The sequence below is a fragment of the Astatotilapia calliptera genome, chromosome 5 (assembly GCF_964374335.1).
Source record: "Astatotilapia calliptera chromosome 5, fAstCal68.1, whole genome shotgun sequence".
In the NCBI taxonomy this organism is placed as follows: Eukaryota; Metazoa; Chordata; class Actinopteri; order Cichliformes; family Cichlidae; genus Astatotilapia; species Astatotilapia calliptera.
Genome location: NC_137426.1, coordinates 31,177,945 through 31,194,268, shown reverse-complemented (window position 1 = coordinate 31,194,268; position 16,324 = coordinate 31,177,945). Strand labels below are relative to the sequence as shown.

Genomic DNA, 16,324 nt, shown 5'->3' with positions numbered 1-16,324 from the left:
TCCACCAAGACCTTCGTCTTCAGCCGCATCGCCTCACTCAAAAGGTGCTTCGACTTACGAAACCTTTGACTTACGAAAGACCCTCTGGAACGAATTAATTTCGTAAGTCGGGGTTCCACTGTAGTCTGAAATTTGTTTCTTTATTTTTTAATTTAATATATTGTCATCTGTCACCAGGTTTCTGGACTACCTGTCAGATCTCTGTGTGTCCATGAACAAATCCATCCCTGTGACACAGGAGCTCATCTGCAATGCTGTGCTGGACTCTAGCAATGCTGACATCCTCATTGAAACCAAGTGAGATGCTCATTTTCATCAGGTGCTTTAATGTGGTAAACTGAAATGAGAGCTTACAAAAAATGTTGGTGTTGTGTACCAGATTGGTTCTGTCGAGGTTTGAGATTGAGGTGGCGACAAACGAGGACAATCCAGTGGAGGCGGAAGATGAAGAGGAGGTGTGGCTCTTCTGGAAAGATAACTCTAAGGAGATCCGGAGTAAGAGCATCCGGGAGTTGGCCCAGGATGCAAAGGAAGGCCAGAAGGAGGATCAGGAGGTGGTCAGCTACTACAGGTGTCGTGTCTTTATGATGATAATTTTAATAAAAAGATTACAGCTCAGATTTAGAAAGGACTAAGAATCCATTTTCTTCCCAGGTGCCAGCTGAACCTTTTTGCCCGGATGTGTCTGGACCGTCAATATCTCGCCATCAACAAGATCTCCGGTCAGCTGGACGTGGATTTGATCCTGCGCTGTATGTCCGATGAAGACCTGCCGTACGACTTGAGAGCATCTTTCTGCCGTCTGATGCTGCACATGCATGTCGACCGTGACCCTCAGGAGCAGGTCACGCCTGTCAAATATGCTCGTCTGTGGTCTGAGATTCCATCTAAAATCGCTATTGATGAGTGAGTTCATATCATAAACCCTTTAAAGGGGCGTGTATCGCCATTTCAGAAACGACGCAGTGTCTTTTAAAAGCGATTCTCCTCTAATTATCCAGCTATGACAACGATGGGACCACACGGGATGAGATCAAAGAGCGCTTCAGCCTCACCATGGATTTTGTGGAGAACTACCTGAGAGAGGTGGTGTCGCAGAATATTCCCTTCTCTGACAAGGAGAAAAACAAGCTTACTTTCGAGGTAACGCTTCTTTGTTTGTGGTATGAACAGATGAGAAGTGACATCCGTTTATTAAAGTTGTAAATCATTTGTTGGTTCTTTTCCTGCTTGTAGGTCGTGAACCTGGCAAGGAACCTCATATACTTTGGTTTTTACAACTTCAGTGACCTGCTTCGACTGACAAAGATCTTACTGAACATTTTAGACTGTGTACATGTCAACACCATCTACCCCATTAACAAGATAGAGAAGGAAGAAGAAAACAAAGGTAAAGAGTGAATGTTTTCCCTTAGCCTGAATACTTTCTTGCAGCAACGATTTTATCAAGCTCTCACTTTTCCAGGTGTGTAGAGTTTTAAGGAGAAATAGTATCAACAAATAACATCTGACCTAAAATTAAATAGAGTTTCATTTCACTATTTTTTTTCCTTCATGCAGATTTGAATGTTTTCTTGCTCTGTCTGTATTATAGGTGGCAGTAATGTGATGAAGTCCATTCACGGAGTTGGGGAGCTGATGACCCAGGTGGTGCTGCGAGGAGGCGGTTTGCTGCCCACCACACCAACTCATCAGCCTGAGGGCGATGTGGTTAAAACTCAGACTGAACCGGAGAGAGAAGATATCATGGTCATGGACACAAAGCTCAAGATCATTGAGATTCTGCAGGCACGACATCAGGATCATTATCATTATTATTTTTTAAAAATCCTTCGACTATATTGTAACTTTTATCTGTTTTATTCAGTTCATTTTGAACGTTCGGCTAGACTACAGGATCTCCTGCCTGCTCTGTATTTTCAAACGAGAATTTGATGAGAACAACCCACAAGGAGACAACACTGCTATTCAGAATGGATCCAATAATGTCACAGGTCCGATGCCAGGTGTGAAACTCTTAACCTTGTTAATTACATTATTTAACATATATGTATATAATTATAAAGAACTTATTTGAAGTATTTTTTCTTTTCTTTTTTTTAAGGAAATTTTGACTTTGAAAACATTGAGGAACAAGCAGAAGGGATCTTTGGAGGAAGGTGATTCTTAAATTGGATTCTTAAGTTTTTTAATGGGCTTTAATTGCCTGTAGTAAGTTTTTTTTTAATAAAGTAAAATTGAGGTAGTGTTTGTCATTTTTTTTGTTTAGTGAAGAAAACACCCCACTAGACCTGGATGACCATGGTGGTCGCACTTTCCTGCGGGTCCTTCTGCACCTGACCATGCATGACTACCCGCCCCTCGTGTCTGGAGCGCTTCACCTGCTCTTCAGACACTTCAGCCAGAGACAAGAGGTCCTCATGGCCTTCAAACAAGTAAGTCATCCACACCTGATTTTAATAGCAAGTCCTCTGAAATAATTCTAATAACTTGACTTTTTACAGATGAAGTTAAATTTGATGAAAACATTAAAAAAAAATTTTTTTGTTAAACCTTAAAAGGTCCAGCTCCTGGTGACCAGTCAGGATGTTGAGAACTACAAGCAGATCAAGTCAGATCTGGACCAGCTGCGTTCTATTGTGGAGAAGTCTGAACTGTGGGTTTACAAAAGGCAAGGAGAAGATGGGATGGACGGAGATGGCCCCTCAGAATCTGACAACAAAAAGAAGGTACGCTGAAAATTTGAATGTGGAAAGGTTTTCCTGAATGTAGAGTTATTATTGAAAGGACTCATAATTGATTCTTGATTTACAGGGAGATTCAGACAAGAAGAAGACTGAAAGTACCAGCAGTTACAACTACAGAGTTGTAAAAGAGGTATAATTGTTTGCCTTTTAAGTTATATTTTCATTTTAGATTTACTGCTGATTATTAAAATGTTGCTTCTGTGTGTGTCTGTGTTTTTTAGATCCTGCTGCGCCTCAGTAAGCTGTGTGTCCAGGAGGGAAGCTCAGGGAAAAAGAGCAGGAAACAGCAGCAGAGGCTGCTGAGGAACATGGGAGCTCACAGTGTGGTGCTAGAACTCCTACAGATCCCCTATGAGAAGGTCAGACACTGAAACAGAATACAAATGCAGAATCGTTAAAAAGCTTTAAAGATCCTCATTGCTTTCCTTTGCTTGCAATTGTCCATTAATGTTACATAACTGAAAAGAAGCTCTGTATTATCTGCACCAGGGTGAGGATGTACGGATGCAGGAAATCATGAAATTGGCCCACGAGTTCCTGCAGAATTTCTGTGCAGGAAATCAGCAGAACCAGGCTCTTCTCCACAAGCATATAAACTTATTTCTCAACCCGGGGGTAAGCATCACAAGCATCTCACAGCTACTCCTTGAGCGAGTCGAAGACTTAAATATCCCAAAATACCACATATTGGGAAAATGTATGTTCTCTTCTGTTTCATTCCCAGATCCTGGAGGCTGTCACCATGCAGCACATCTTCATGAATAACTTCCAGCTCTGCAGCGAGATTAACGAGCGTGTGGTTCAGCACTTTGTCCACTGTACTGAGTCGCATGGTCGGCATGTCCAGTATCTCAAGTTTCTGCAAACCATTGTCAAGGCCGAGAACAAATTCATCAAGAAGTGTCAGGACATTGTCATGGCAGAGGTCTGTTGTTTGAGTAATGCTTGTGGTGTCTAATACAGGGGCGACAGTTTGGGAATAACACTGTACACTTGACTGTGACTCTCTCCCACTCAGCTGGTAAACTCCGGCGAAGATGTCCTGGTGTTCTACAACGACCGTGCCTCATTTCAGACCCTTGTCCAGATGATGCGTTCAGAGCGGGATCGCATGGATGAAAACAGTCCCCTGATGTACCACATACACCTGGTCGAACTGCTGGCTGTTTGCACTGAGGGCAAGAACGTCTACACCGAGATCAAGTGCAACTCTCTGCTGCCCCTGGATGATATTGTGCGGGTTGTCACCCATGAAGATTGCATTCCTGAGGTATGGAAGACTTTTTCTTCACTCACTTTAAAGTTGAGTGAATACACTTTATTCTAGTTTATTCTGATCGAGAAGAGCATTGGGAATACATGTTTTTAAAAACTACCTTGATTACCAGTGCACTCATTTAGTTTCCAACAATCCAACAGGTGAAGATTGCCTATATCAACTTCCTGAACCACTGCTATGTGGATACAGAGGTGGAGATGAAGGAGATTTATACATCCAACCACATGTGGAAGCTGTTTGAGAACTTCCTGGTGGACATTTGTAGGGTAAGCCACAAAATATTTGACAATAAATAGACAGAGAATCCAGTCAGCACATCGTGAAGTGAACACACAGCAAGTTACCCGTCGGCCACATGCAGGAAGTCCGATCCAGTGGCCGTGTGTCATGCTAACGTCTCTTCTATCCTTGCTTAGGTGTGCAACAACACCAGTGACAGGAAGCACGCGGACACCATGCTGGAGCGTTATGTAACCGAAACAGTCATGAGCATTGTCACATGTTTCTTCAGCTCTCCTTTTTCTGACCAGAGCACAAGCCTTCAGGTAAAATGGGCATGTCTTTTTAATGTATTTTCCAAGCAGTTTTGCTACTGCGAGTCCTTTGTGCAGACTAGAAATCAGACACTTTCTCAGCACTGTTTGGGGGGAAAAAAAGGAACTGTACTCATGCATGTACCGTACATACCATGAAATGTAACGTTTTTCCCTTTACATAGCTGGCTCGTCATATATATGTAAGTAATGCTAGCACTTCCCCAAATTTGATTTCCCAACTTTTGGCTGTGAATGTGAAGAAGTATTCAGTGTGTGGGTTTTTATATGGTCATAGTTTAGTCAGCACACAGACTCTGTTCTTCCCAGATCTGTGGGTGTGTTGCACAAGGTTTTGCTGGGACTTTGCTGGTGCAGATGATGTACTGATGCAATGTGGTTACTGTGTTTCTTAGACCTTGTTCTAGCCCTGTTTCTTCTCCCCCACGACTTTCCAATAAGTCATGACCAATAACCTCCTTCAATTTCCAAATCCTTGGTACAGTAACTTTGAGGTTTTTTGTGTTAGACACTTGTTTCCTGTTATCTGTGTATGGAGCTTTTTTGTTGCTATTTGGTTCCACTAGAAAATGGCGATTATCCTTTATGCAACTGCACTTCCTGGGAACTACGCTCGCTAAAGTGTACCATTACGTGATAATTCCGCAACCCTTTTCCTTTTTCTCTTGCAACAGGCAGCCATTGTTGGAAAGATGACTGAGGTACTTATTGTACTTTAGGGCTGTGGCCAGGTAGAAATCTGTTGTACTCTCTGTTAAACACCGGTTTGGTTTGTTTTAAGGGGAATGCATGTGATTAGGAAGCTTGCCCAATGGATCTTAAGCTGTTAACCCGTCTGCCTTTGATGCCCTTATATGCACACGTTGTCACATCTACCACAAACTGGGTTATGAATTCAAGCTATTCAGAGAGCACAATAGTCACTCTGTGTGTTATTAAATATTTGTTAACAGTTTCCCTCCTTTACACCACGATTCCTCCTTCCTTCTTTTGTTGAAAGGCAAGATGTAATTAGTTTTCCCCCTGTCTTACAGACCCGTCAGCCCGTTTTTGTTCAGCTTCTTCAAGGAGTGTTTAGGGTTTACCACTGTAACTGGCTTAACCCTGTCCAGAAGGCCTCAGTTGAGGCTTGCATTAAAGTACTGTCAGACGTGGGTAAGATATTAAGACTAACACAGACTATGAACCTCTCAGTGTTAAAAAGTGGCGCATATTATATGTACTTTCTGCTTCTGCCTAGCTAAGAGCAGAGCCATTGCTATCCCAGTGGACCTGGACAGTCAGGTGAACAACTTGTTTGTCAAGTCCAACAATGTCGTGCAGAAGAGCATCCTCAACTGGAGACTGTCTGCTAAGAACACATCCAGGCGAGACTCCGGCCTGACCACCTCAAAAGACTACAGAAACATCATTGAGAGGCTACAGGTCAGTAGACGGTCTGTTGCTGTTTCAGTGTAATAAACTTAATCCATTTTCATCCATTTAAATTTTTTGTCTGCTTTATTTAATCGTAAGCCAAAAATCCTGTAAAATGAAACATAAACATCAATGAAAGCAATAAAAGCTATAAAAAAATAATGCAAACATAGACAGAAAAAAACACTGACTGCATTAAACATTGCTAAAGTAAATGCATTGCCTTTTTTTTTTTTTTTTAAACCAATCTTTTGAAAACGTTATTTTTAGATTGTGTACCTGTGTGTTCATAAAGAAGGCCAATATATCAGGGGGCACAGAAAGCAGTAAGTGCTTTTATGAAGCCCATTATCGACACATCAGATGGCATGGTGGTACGGGACATCCAGTTCTGTTAGTTGTGGTAATATGACCATTTGTGCCATTGTCAGTCTGGCACACAGGAGCTCTCTAAACAGGGTGTAGATGTCCTACATTTCCAAATGCACAGCATAAACATGCAGCTTTTTTGCTTTTCTCTCCAGACTGATTACATAAATGGATCTGTACTGATTCATTGTTTATAGTATTTGTGTTTTGCAGTAAAATTCAAATTTTCAAAAATGAAAGTTTTGCTCTAATATTGATGTCTTATCTTTTAGGGTATTTGGTATTTCTCTGAAGAAGAAGTGATTAAAATCTATAAAAGTCTCTTAAAGCAACATGACTGTCTGATATTCACCACAGGTTTCTACCTATCAGGTAGTAGAATGAGTGCAGTGAATCTCCACTTCCTCTTTGGGGTTTTTTGTGGAAGAAAGTTAACACTATATGAAGACAGCTCGGTCTGCCTTTTTATCATAACTGAAAACTCCAATGTGAAAGTACAATGGGTTAATTAAGCCCCCTCACCATTGCTGTTAATTGTTGCCAGTATGCACAGGGTGATATAATGTTTTTGGTAACTGTGTGGCAATCAAAAACCATAAAAGATGTGTCCAATTACATCCTAGAAAAATATGTGGTTTTAGCAGCAGACCATGTTGCTCCACCTTATTCTCTAGTAAGACATGACTCAGTATTCACTGGAAGACTGAAAAATCAAGCCAAGGATCAGTCTGCACTCTGCTGATACTACTTATGAAACCTTAGGACTTTTTTATCCTGTAATTCCAACGATAAAGCAAAGCTGTTTTGTTATGGAAATACATTTTCAGTGATGTTTTAGATGTTTCGTTCCTAATCCACCCATTTCTAGACGGGGTTTTATGTGGTTCCCACAACTGTGTACTTCCCAAATTCCTGTTGTCTTTGCAAAGACTGCTGGAGTTTCACAGCTTTAGTGGTTTTTCCCACCTCTTGATGTTCTCAAACTTCTTTAATCAGCACCCAACACGGAATCACTCATTTTCACAGTAATCATCACCAGGCGTGACAGGAAGTGCACTGCAAAAGGTGGCACGGTGGTGTTTATTATAGTGTGATTTGATGTGTAATGCACTGGATGTGTCCCTTCCTGTTTCTATATTAAATTAATATTAAAGCAAAATAATGTGAGGCTGACTGTAGCTGGATGTCTTTGAACGAAATGCAGGAATAGGAAGACTGTTTTAATTATAACAGTGTAGCTGTTTGCCATAAAACACAGTTCTGGGTTATTTCTAACCTTTGGTTCTGCTCAATAGGACATCGTGTCTGCCCTAGAGGACCGTTTGAGACCTCTGGTCCAGGCTGAGCTCTCGGTGCTGGTGGATGTCCTGCATCGTCCGGAACTGCTCTTCCCTGAAAACACGGACGCTCGCAAGAAATGTGAAAGTGGAGGATTCATATCAAAGTGAGTCTAAAGTTGTCTGAACCACTTCCAGTGCTGTTGCTATTTTTGGAACGCTTTTGGAAGTCCCCTTGTAACCACTCGCATGTGTGCATTTGTAGTTTTGTCGTGTACCTCAAACGTGAATGGAGACAAGCATCTTTGTCAACCTGATGAGACTAGTTTTTCAGCAGAGGAGGGTCTGTAGAAGGGCCAGGAGCGTGCTTGTTGTTGTTTTATTTCCTAGATATTCATGTGGTTCTGCACAGTAAATTTGTTCCTCATAATCAGTTCTACTGTAACATTCTGAAACGTCTGAAGGTGAAAAAGCAGAGAAAACTATCTCAACTGTGGCTGCTGGCATCAGCCTGCACTGGCTTTGGGGAATCACTTAGTCTTTAAGTTTTCTGTGAACATGAAGCATCTGCTGTAGTCAGCTGAAGTCATTTTCTTAAATCACCGTTTTCAGTTATGCCCAAGGCACCTAAATATGCTTTAAACCCATAACTTCCAAGTCTCTTGTTTAGAACGAGGATAATCACTGTGTCATAGAAATGATTTCTGTCACTGTGAGACTTGAAGTATATAGAGTTTTGGAGGAAGGTGATGAGTTCATCAGTCTATTTCTATTGTTTGTGCTGATTCTGCCCCCCCGCCCCTGTTCTCTTTGATCAGACTGATCAAACACACCAAACAGTTGCTAGAAGAGAACGAGGAGCGCCTGTGCATCAAAGTACTGCAGACACTGAGGGAAATGATGTCAAAAGACCGGGGCTATGGGGAGAAGGTATGTTCCTCCTTCATTCCTGTTTCTCATTCTCTGGTTCTAGTGTTGCACAAGATTCTCCCACACACAAGTTAAAATGTTACAACACTTTTCTGACATGTCAGGATGTTCTGCGTCAAAACCTAGGGTAAGACACGACATCACAGAGCAAAAAACAAAACTGAGTGTTCTCTGCTTACCTCTGGAGCCTCTGTAGAACACAAAAAAGTAAATGACTCATACACAGCGAACGTCATCAAGTCTTTCATTTGATATTCCTGCAGCCAGGGCAGTTTGTGATTTTTCTTTTCTAGTTTTAGTGCTTTTAAGAGTCTGCAAAAAGTAATGATAAAAAGATTCCCATGTTGCTTTTCTCCTTAAATTAAAAAAACAAACAAAAAAAACAGTGTTATGTGTATCAGCTTTATTAACTCTATTAACAATGTGCATGATCCAACATTGTCTCTCAACCATTTTACGCACCATTCATTGGCTACTAATGATCACTTATACTAATCCTAAATAAATTGTCTCAACTGTGCCAACTTGTTTTCCAGTAAAAGGAGTAAAAGCGCTTTAATATCAGATGAAAACATTAAAACAACTTTCAAAAATCTTTTTGCTGTTTTTAACTGCTAAAATAAAACTATTTTTATCTAGATTTGCTGCCAGGGAATTTGTTGTACGTTACCCTGTGATTTATTCACTTTTTTTAATTAGTTTTTTTGAGTGCTTAGTAATGACTGGATTGTGTGTGTGTGTGTGTGTGTGTGTGTGTGTGTGTGTGTGTGTGTGTGTGTGTGTGTGTGTGTGTGTGTGTGTGTGTGTGTGTGTGTGTGTGTGTGTGTGTGTGTGTGTGTGTGTGTGTGTGTGTGTGGCAAGCAGAAAAAGTAAGAAGCTTGTAAGGGATCAGGTCCTAATTGTTGCATGGGAATGGTTCCTCAACAGATGGATAATTGAACATCAACATATGGTTATTTCAAATCGGGGCTCCTCTTTGCCTTTTTTTAGAGATTAATAGAGATTAAAAAAATAGTTAAATCTGATATTTAACAGGGAATGATGGCTAACGTCCCTTTGAGTTAGGTGTAAGAATCTATGAAGCTTCAAGAACATTTTAATCAGGCCAAGTAAGATTAACAGGAGAGCGTACTTTAATCACAACAGTCTCATTTTATTGGTTTGCATACTGAACCTGTTTGGTCCATTACAGACTGAGCTCATTCTGGAAAGAAATCTGCTTGCTTTCTTTGTGATGAAAGCCCTTCAGAAAGGGCTTTATTTTTTTTTTGTTAGTTAGTTTTTTTGGGGGGGGTTGTGGTGTTTGAAAATGGTTAAACTTTTTTAATTAGATCTTCAATTTCAACTTCAAAATCTGCTGGATGGACTATTTCATGTTTTATTGTTTAACAAAACTCAACCATAACTGATAAAATGAAGACATTATTTTTGTGTTGATAAACGGGGAGGGAAAGAAAGCAACTGGTTGGGGGAAAGATACTAAATATTTCACCTTCTCAACCAAACTGTGTTTAAAAACAAAGACTTGCACTTTTATAGTCAGTTCTCTTAACATGAAAATATTTGATGCAATGATGATGTAAAAAAGGTGTCTTTACTGCAATTAACTTGTTCTGTTTTTGAGCCTTGACAGCCCTTTCTTCGCCCTTTTTCACTAACCTGACATGCTGCGTGTGTGTCTGTGTGTGGGTTTCAGAGGCTTTACATTTGCACACTTGTTACAGAGCTCTAACTCACTAATCTAGCTCTACTAACTCTCTGCCTCCTATACTTCTTCTCTTGCAGCTGATTGCCTTTGATGATGAAATGGATGTGGCTGAGGTTGATCACTTTACTTACTATTGCGATGTTCATTTGTCTCCCACTAACAGCATAGATGTGCTTGTGTTTCACGTAGGCTTTCTAGCGTTTCAATCCCCCATCTGTGTCAGCAGCTTAGTCCATTTCCCCGCCGTGTGCCTGTTAAGAGTTGCTCCTGAATTTCATGGAAATAAGTAGCATAATGCTAAAATGTCTGCCTCACAAACTCTATATGGCCAATAGTACTGGGCCACCAACACAGCTGCCGGGCCATGGAAACCCACGAAGCTCACGGTGCACAGTTTTTGTGCTGATGTTAATGCCAGAGGTGCATTGATCTCTGAAGTTAGTGAGTCATGTATCTTTTATGCACGTCAGCACTTGGTGAAGTTACAGAGTGCAGCTACCAAGTACTGCAGCTCAGCAACTTCATGGCTGAGTTTTTGTGGTTCCTAAACACTTCCACTTTGCAGTGATACCATGTGCAGTTAATGCTGGAATATACAGCAGGGGAAAAATTTCACTTGTTGCAACTGCTTTTTGCAATGGTGGCTTCCTATTACAGTACCACACGTGAATTCAGTAAGCTTGTAATATATATAAATATTTGTAAAGGCAGACTGCATTTTATTCAGCTGTGGTAATGGGACTGAGGTGTGGCCCAGTGCTTTTGTCAGTATACTGTATGTGCTTTTGTGCCATGCTGTACTTTGTTCTATATTTTTTTTGAGTGAACTGTTTAGGTAAAGACGTGTTACATTTGTAGAATATATCCTACAGGATTTTACTGTTACTGTTATTTTTAAATAACATAAGTTAACATATTTTGGTTAGACCCTGGATTGGTCGTGTTAATTTTGGGGTCTCAAGACGAGACTGTGCTTATTGAATAGATCTTTTGTGCATGTGGTTTAAAGCTGGGTGTGAAGCATCCACCTGCTAGAATTTGAATCGTCTTCCTCGTTGCATTGTGCCCTTTTTAAAGCACTGTCTGCTGTCATTGCTACAAGTTTGTGGACTGTCAGAACTGCATATCCAGTAGAAGTCTGCAGAGACATGGATGTAAAGCATAACTTGGTTCAAACTTTCTTGAAGTAGTTGAGAAATTCGAGAGACATTTTATAATCAATAGTTACTAATGTTTGGATATAGCATGTATACAAAAGTTATCCATCCATCAAACAACGATTATATTTTTGTGCAGGTTAAATTTTTTGTTTAACTCTGTACTCGTATTTTTTTAAAGATAGCTAATACAGGCTCCTCGATAAATGTATTCATTCAGTGCGTCACTGTCAGCACACAGGCGGCTTAGCAGTAACATTTGTAAGGCCATTTTGTTACACTGCATTACATCGTAGAGCTGTTTCTATTTGTGGCACGAGTCACTCTAAATGTCGCACAGCCACCTGATGATGGATGGTGATAAGATGGCATATTTTTTCCTCTAAGCCCTTTGCCACAATTACAAGAGCAGGTGTGAGTGTATATTTAGCTGGGGATACTCCATCTATTAGCTTTGTAAAACAGGCCATCGGGCCGTGTGGCCTTTTAAAATAGCTGATGAAACATGTTTCTGCTCTCTGAAGATTATGGGTGCCGCCACAACCACAACATATCTGAAATGTTACTTCAGACCAGTATTGCGAAAAGATTACTATTTTACACGAATGTAGATGTTTTGTGAGGAGTTTCGTTTTATTTGATGTTTACAGCTAAACTTACAAATCTTTTAAGCTCATTTTGTAGGAGTTATTCACACTTTGCTCTCTCTCCTACTGACCTATTGCCAGATCTTTACTCATACTAGATGTCTGTTCACCAGCCTTCAGCTTTCTCAGGCTAGCTGCTATAGTTTAGCCATTTTAAGTATAGAACTGTGGGTTCTAGACTCAGTTTTAGGGCTATAGTATTGCTTTAATGACTGTATTGTTGCTTTAAATTGGTACAGTCTTCTTCGGTTTCTGGCCAGGGTTATTGAGCGTTTCAACATGTGCCTCCTAGCATTGGAATTTCTTTAAATATTTAAAAGAACTGGAACCAGATTTAAAGTGTTTTATTGTAAAGCACTTTGTATTTTTTTCCAATTCTGCTCTAATTGGATAAAAAGACCTGAACCCATTTCTCTGCTTCACTGGGTTTTTATCGGGACTTCTGCTGGCTTTCATCAAAGCATCAAAGTTAATTCTTGACCTTGTGATTCATGGTTTGATTTAAAATGTACTGAAACCTTAATGTTCTGAATAATAGAAAGCTTATATATCTATATGTTTAGCCTAGTTGGGAGCTTGTATTGTAATCACTAAATTGATTAAAACTGAAAGTATTGCACGGGAGGAAGCGTTTCTGTGGCAGCAGGAAACACTGAAGTTAAAAGCACGCCAACATCACAATAGCCACTTAATCCAGAGTGTGGTGCAGGGCGTGCGTCTGTGTGTAAGAGAAGTGAACAAAGCTGTTAAGTAAGGAAATGGAGAAATTGTCGGAAAGGGTCTTTCCAGAGTTGCAGGAAGCAGCATGCTCTCAGTTTCTCTGTTATGTCTCTGTCTTGCTTTCCCTCCTTCCCTCTCTCCCCGTATATACTGCTCAAGTGATGGAAATCCCCAGCTTCCACAAAAACAGGGCTGTTCTCACAGAGCACCACTTTGTTTCATCAACTCCTCCCACGTGCAGCATCCTAAGAATGTCCACACACTCGGCACATGTTCTCTGCCACTCATTCGCGTTAACAACAGCATGAAGCGGCGTGGCTGATGGCTGGCAGCACGTCTCTGGGTACTCAGATTGGTGGCAGGAAGGCAGACGGGCCAAAACCCCAACTTCCCCTCATCAGCAGCAAGATAAACTGCCATTATAGCAGTTACGTAACTCAAGTGTGTAGCCTGCTGCTGCTCCCTGACCTTTTACAACACACCCCCTCTCTTTCAGAATCACCCACCCAGAGACCTCTAGGAATGAGTGCAGCTGTTAGTTCACTACTGTCTGACAGACTCCATCGTGCTTCTTGTTGCTGCACGCCCAGACGCTGTACTGGATTTTGCATATCCAGTCAGGCTGATGAGGGAGCAGGATCAAGTGGAATGACTTTTCACCCATTAGGAATAGCTTATCTCATTCTTCCAGAAATAGCAACGTGATCAAATGCAAGCCGGGAGAAAACAAGACCTGACCAGCTAGGCGGACTCATTGTCAGGCCTTATCGCATCAATCGCTGCGCGTTTGTTCTCGCTTCGTGTGCACGGCTTTCGTTTGAGAGGCTGCACGAGCATAAGGGGGCGAGATGGAGATCATTTCTCCTTCTAATTCAGGTGATACAGAGAGATTAGCTGAGGCCGAGCGTGTAACCGGACACGAAGGTTATATAAGGGAACTATTTCTTTGCGGTCTCTGTGTGTGGGCGCAAATGTCTTTTTCCAGTTCGCCAAATTCTTTTTGTCCACCGTCAACCCATAACAGTCTCTTCATTATCTCAGCCAATCAGAGTTTGTTTTTGGGAGGTTTTGAGTTTACTATTTCCTCTATTTTTCTTGTGCATTTTTTTTTGTCACCACATTGTTTCCAATCCCCACACAAACATTGTTTTGTCTCTTTGCCTTTACCTACTTCCTCTTTTAGCCTTCTCTGTATTTACCAGTTGCCACTCCCATCATTCTCTCTGCCAAGCTGCCTCAGATAGCCTGCTCCTGTCCTCATTTATCCTTCTGCCCACTACAGTGACTGAATTCTGGAGACTCCGAGCTGCTCTGCTTTTTCTTCTCAACAGGGGGAGCTGCGGACGTTTCTCAGCAACAGGCTGCGCTGTCCCAGTTTCCTTAACTTAAGTTGCACGATTCTTGGGCTCAAGCCAGCTATCAAGCAGCAGTTACATAAGAGCCAAAAGCATTTTTTCCCCCTCTCTGTTTTCCTGGAATTTCAAACTCTCCACTGATGTGTGATCTCCAGTGGTAATTGGAAATAAAAGCACTTCAGACACGTCTTCCAGGAGACAGTAGGATTGCTGGAGCTCAAGTTAGGTTAGACGGACTGCCATGAGAAAATTGAGGCCTTAACTTGGGTAGTAATGAGCACATGGTACAGGGCCAGCTTTCTACTCCCGGTAAACTTATAAAAATATAGAAAAAATAGATAATATAGCTCCATCTAATCCTATGTAGGTTTAGGCTTTTAGTTCTAATATTCTTAATAGAGAGATGGTTTGAAAACTGACTCTCGAGAGAAAGTGCAACAGATTTTCCTGGTCACTGAGACCATGTGACCCTTGCTGCCACTATTTACTGCAAGTGTTCACAGTGCCATTGTGTTTATTTGCCAGGCCTCGCCTCTGTAGTCATTTTAATCACACATTCTGGAAACGTTAAAAATGCTGGCAATTATAGGGTCGGGCTGTCCTCACGGTCAGATTTCGATGCACGTGTTAGTTTTTGAAGTATATTAAGAGAAGTTAGTTTTGCTACTAACTAGCTGCTGAATATAACTTAAGTTGCATGATGTGTGATGCATCACCGTTCTTCTGTGGAAGTCAGTGTGTTGACATTAAAGGAGGCTTGATGCAGGGAAATTCCTGTCCAGTTGCACAATTAATCAGCATAAAGCAGCATGACTGGTAACCCAGTCATGACCGAGAGAGACAGAAACAACCCATGTTTGGTTGTGTATTTGTTATTTAGTCTTTTTTTTTCTTGCATTATCTGCAGTGAGGTGTGTGTGTGTGTGTGTGTGTGTGTAGACTTTTATTTTTTTAAATAGCCGTTCACAGAAAATAATCATCTACTGGGTAGGCTAGCATTAGCACTTTATTTTGTTTTAACTCATTTAAGGTAAATGTCTACAAAGCGTCTCTGTACAATTATGCCATCAAAGTATTCATTGTTTTACTATGTGGTAGGAAATTATTAGCATTTCTGTTATTTTTTTTATTTATTCTTTTTTACTCTTTCTCTCTCTCTGAATTTATTATGTATCTGTTGGTTTGAGTTGGTTTCATTACTTTAAGATATGTATTGAAAATATGTTGTACTTTTTGCATCTCTGACCATGCAATACATACATTTACTGTTCAAACAGCTAGCATGGGAAAGGTTTTGTAATTTTTTACTTTTTTAATTACTTTTTTAATTTATTAATTTATTTTTAGGCAATTTTCCAATTGTAACAATATGATTGTAACAATATGATTGTAGTCAAACCAAGCATATCATGACTATGGTTTGAAAACACGCTCAGTCATAAATATCTCTTGTTATTTCTTTTTATCCTTAGAAGAATCAAAGTGTGCATATTTGCTTCTGCCATCTTTGGTTTGTAATGTTATTATCATTTTATTAAGAGGGAACCACAGAATACCAAACACACCAGTGTTGCTTTAATAACCAGCAGTCTGTGGTGAGGTGGGGGCAACTGAGCTTTTGCTGTTTTGCTGCGATGTGGTAATGCTGCTTATCACTCATGCTCTGTCATCAAGCAAACCCTGAGAAACACTTAAAAAAAACAAAAAACAAACATCATTTTGTGTCTGCTTTCTCTGCTCCTGGCTCTTTGCACATTGATGATGAATCGTTGACGTTACTGGTAATAGAAAGTTTTGGTTTTGGAAGCTGCTCTTGGAGATGGAGTGACCTAACTAATCCGACTACTTCTAACCCCAACTAACTGCGTCCTTTTATTTCCAATCAGCTGGCACCGCCACCTGAGCCCGAAATCCCGGCCGAGGTGTGTTTTACTCATATTGGCCCATTGCCCACTAACATGCGTCAGTACTGATCATCACTCATACTCATGATTGGCCACCATCCTGTATTATTTGTGCTGTGCGTTTTCCAGATCCTTATTTAAACAAAGAAAAGTCACAACCTTTCCTTATGCATTTCCACTTTTATCTCCACCCCCCGCCCTTCCTGCATCACCCCTCTGCCGCTGCTGCTTCTGTGGAACTTGCTACATATGTGCCCTTGT

At 40.8% G+C, this 16,324-nt stretch overlaps 1 protein-coding gene across 12 annotated transcripts in view; it reads left to right on the top strand.

Annotated features, from left to right (window-relative positions):
• itpr1b (inositol 1,4,5-trisphosphate receptor, type 1b) overlaps nucleotides 1-16,324 on the top strand; it is an 84,328-nt gene that overhangs the window by 24,052 nt on the left and 43,952 nt on the right. For 2 of the 12 annotated variants that reach the window (XM_026168865.2, XM_026168862.2), the window contains exons 19-43: nucleotides 178-297; nucleotides 380-571; nucleotides 655-906; nucleotides 1,002-1,143; nucleotides 1,237-1,390; nucleotides 1,595-1,788; nucleotides 1,868-2,006; nucleotides 2,105-2,159; nucleotides 2,270-2,435; nucleotides 2,562-2,729; nucleotides 2,815-2,877; nucleotides 2,969-3,106; nucleotides 3,237-3,362; nucleotides 3,472-3,672; nucleotides 3,766-4,017; nucleotides 4,167-4,292; nucleotides 4,443-4,571; nucleotides 4,745-4,762; nucleotides 5,255-5,281; nucleotides 5,615-5,735; nucleotides 5,821-6,005; nucleotides 7,661-7,809; nucleotides 8,461-8,572; nucleotides 10,358-10,393; nucleotides 16,046-16,081. In XM_026168865.2, the coding sequence (XP_026024650.1) occupies nucleotides 178-297; nucleotides 380-571; nucleotides 655-906; nucleotides 1,002-1,143; nucleotides 1,237-1,390; nucleotides 1,595-1,788; nucleotides 1,868-2,006; nucleotides 2,105-2,159; nucleotides 2,270-2,435; nucleotides 2,562-2,729; nucleotides 2,815-2,877; nucleotides 2,969-3,106; nucleotides 3,237-3,362; nucleotides 3,472-3,672; nucleotides 3,766-4,017; nucleotides 4,167-4,292; nucleotides 4,443-4,571; nucleotides 4,745-4,762; nucleotides 5,255-5,281; nucleotides 5,615-5,735; nucleotides 5,821-6,005; nucleotides 7,661-7,809; nucleotides 8,461-8,572; nucleotides 10,358-10,393; nucleotides 16,046-16,081 (3,301 nt within the window). The remainder of the gene's footprint in view (nucleotides 1-177; nucleotides 298-379; nucleotides 572-654; nucleotides 907-1,001; nucleotides 1,144-1,236; nucleotides 1,391-1,594; nucleotides 1,789-1,867; nucleotides 2,007-2,104; nucleotides 2,160-2,269; nucleotides 2,436-2,561; nucleotides 2,730-2,814; nucleotides 2,878-2,968; nucleotides 3,107-3,236; nucleotides 3,363-3,471; nucleotides 3,673-3,765; nucleotides 4,018-4,166; nucleotides 4,293-4,442; nucleotides 4,572-4,744; nucleotides 4,763-5,254; nucleotides 5,282-5,614; nucleotides 5,736-5,820; nucleotides 6,006-7,660; nucleotides 7,810-8,460; nucleotides 8,573-10,357; nucleotides 10,394-16,045; nucleotides 16,082-16,324) is intronic. The other 10 variants (XM_080302071.1, XM_026168863.2, XM_080302070.1 and 7 more) reach the window with 7 other exon arrangements.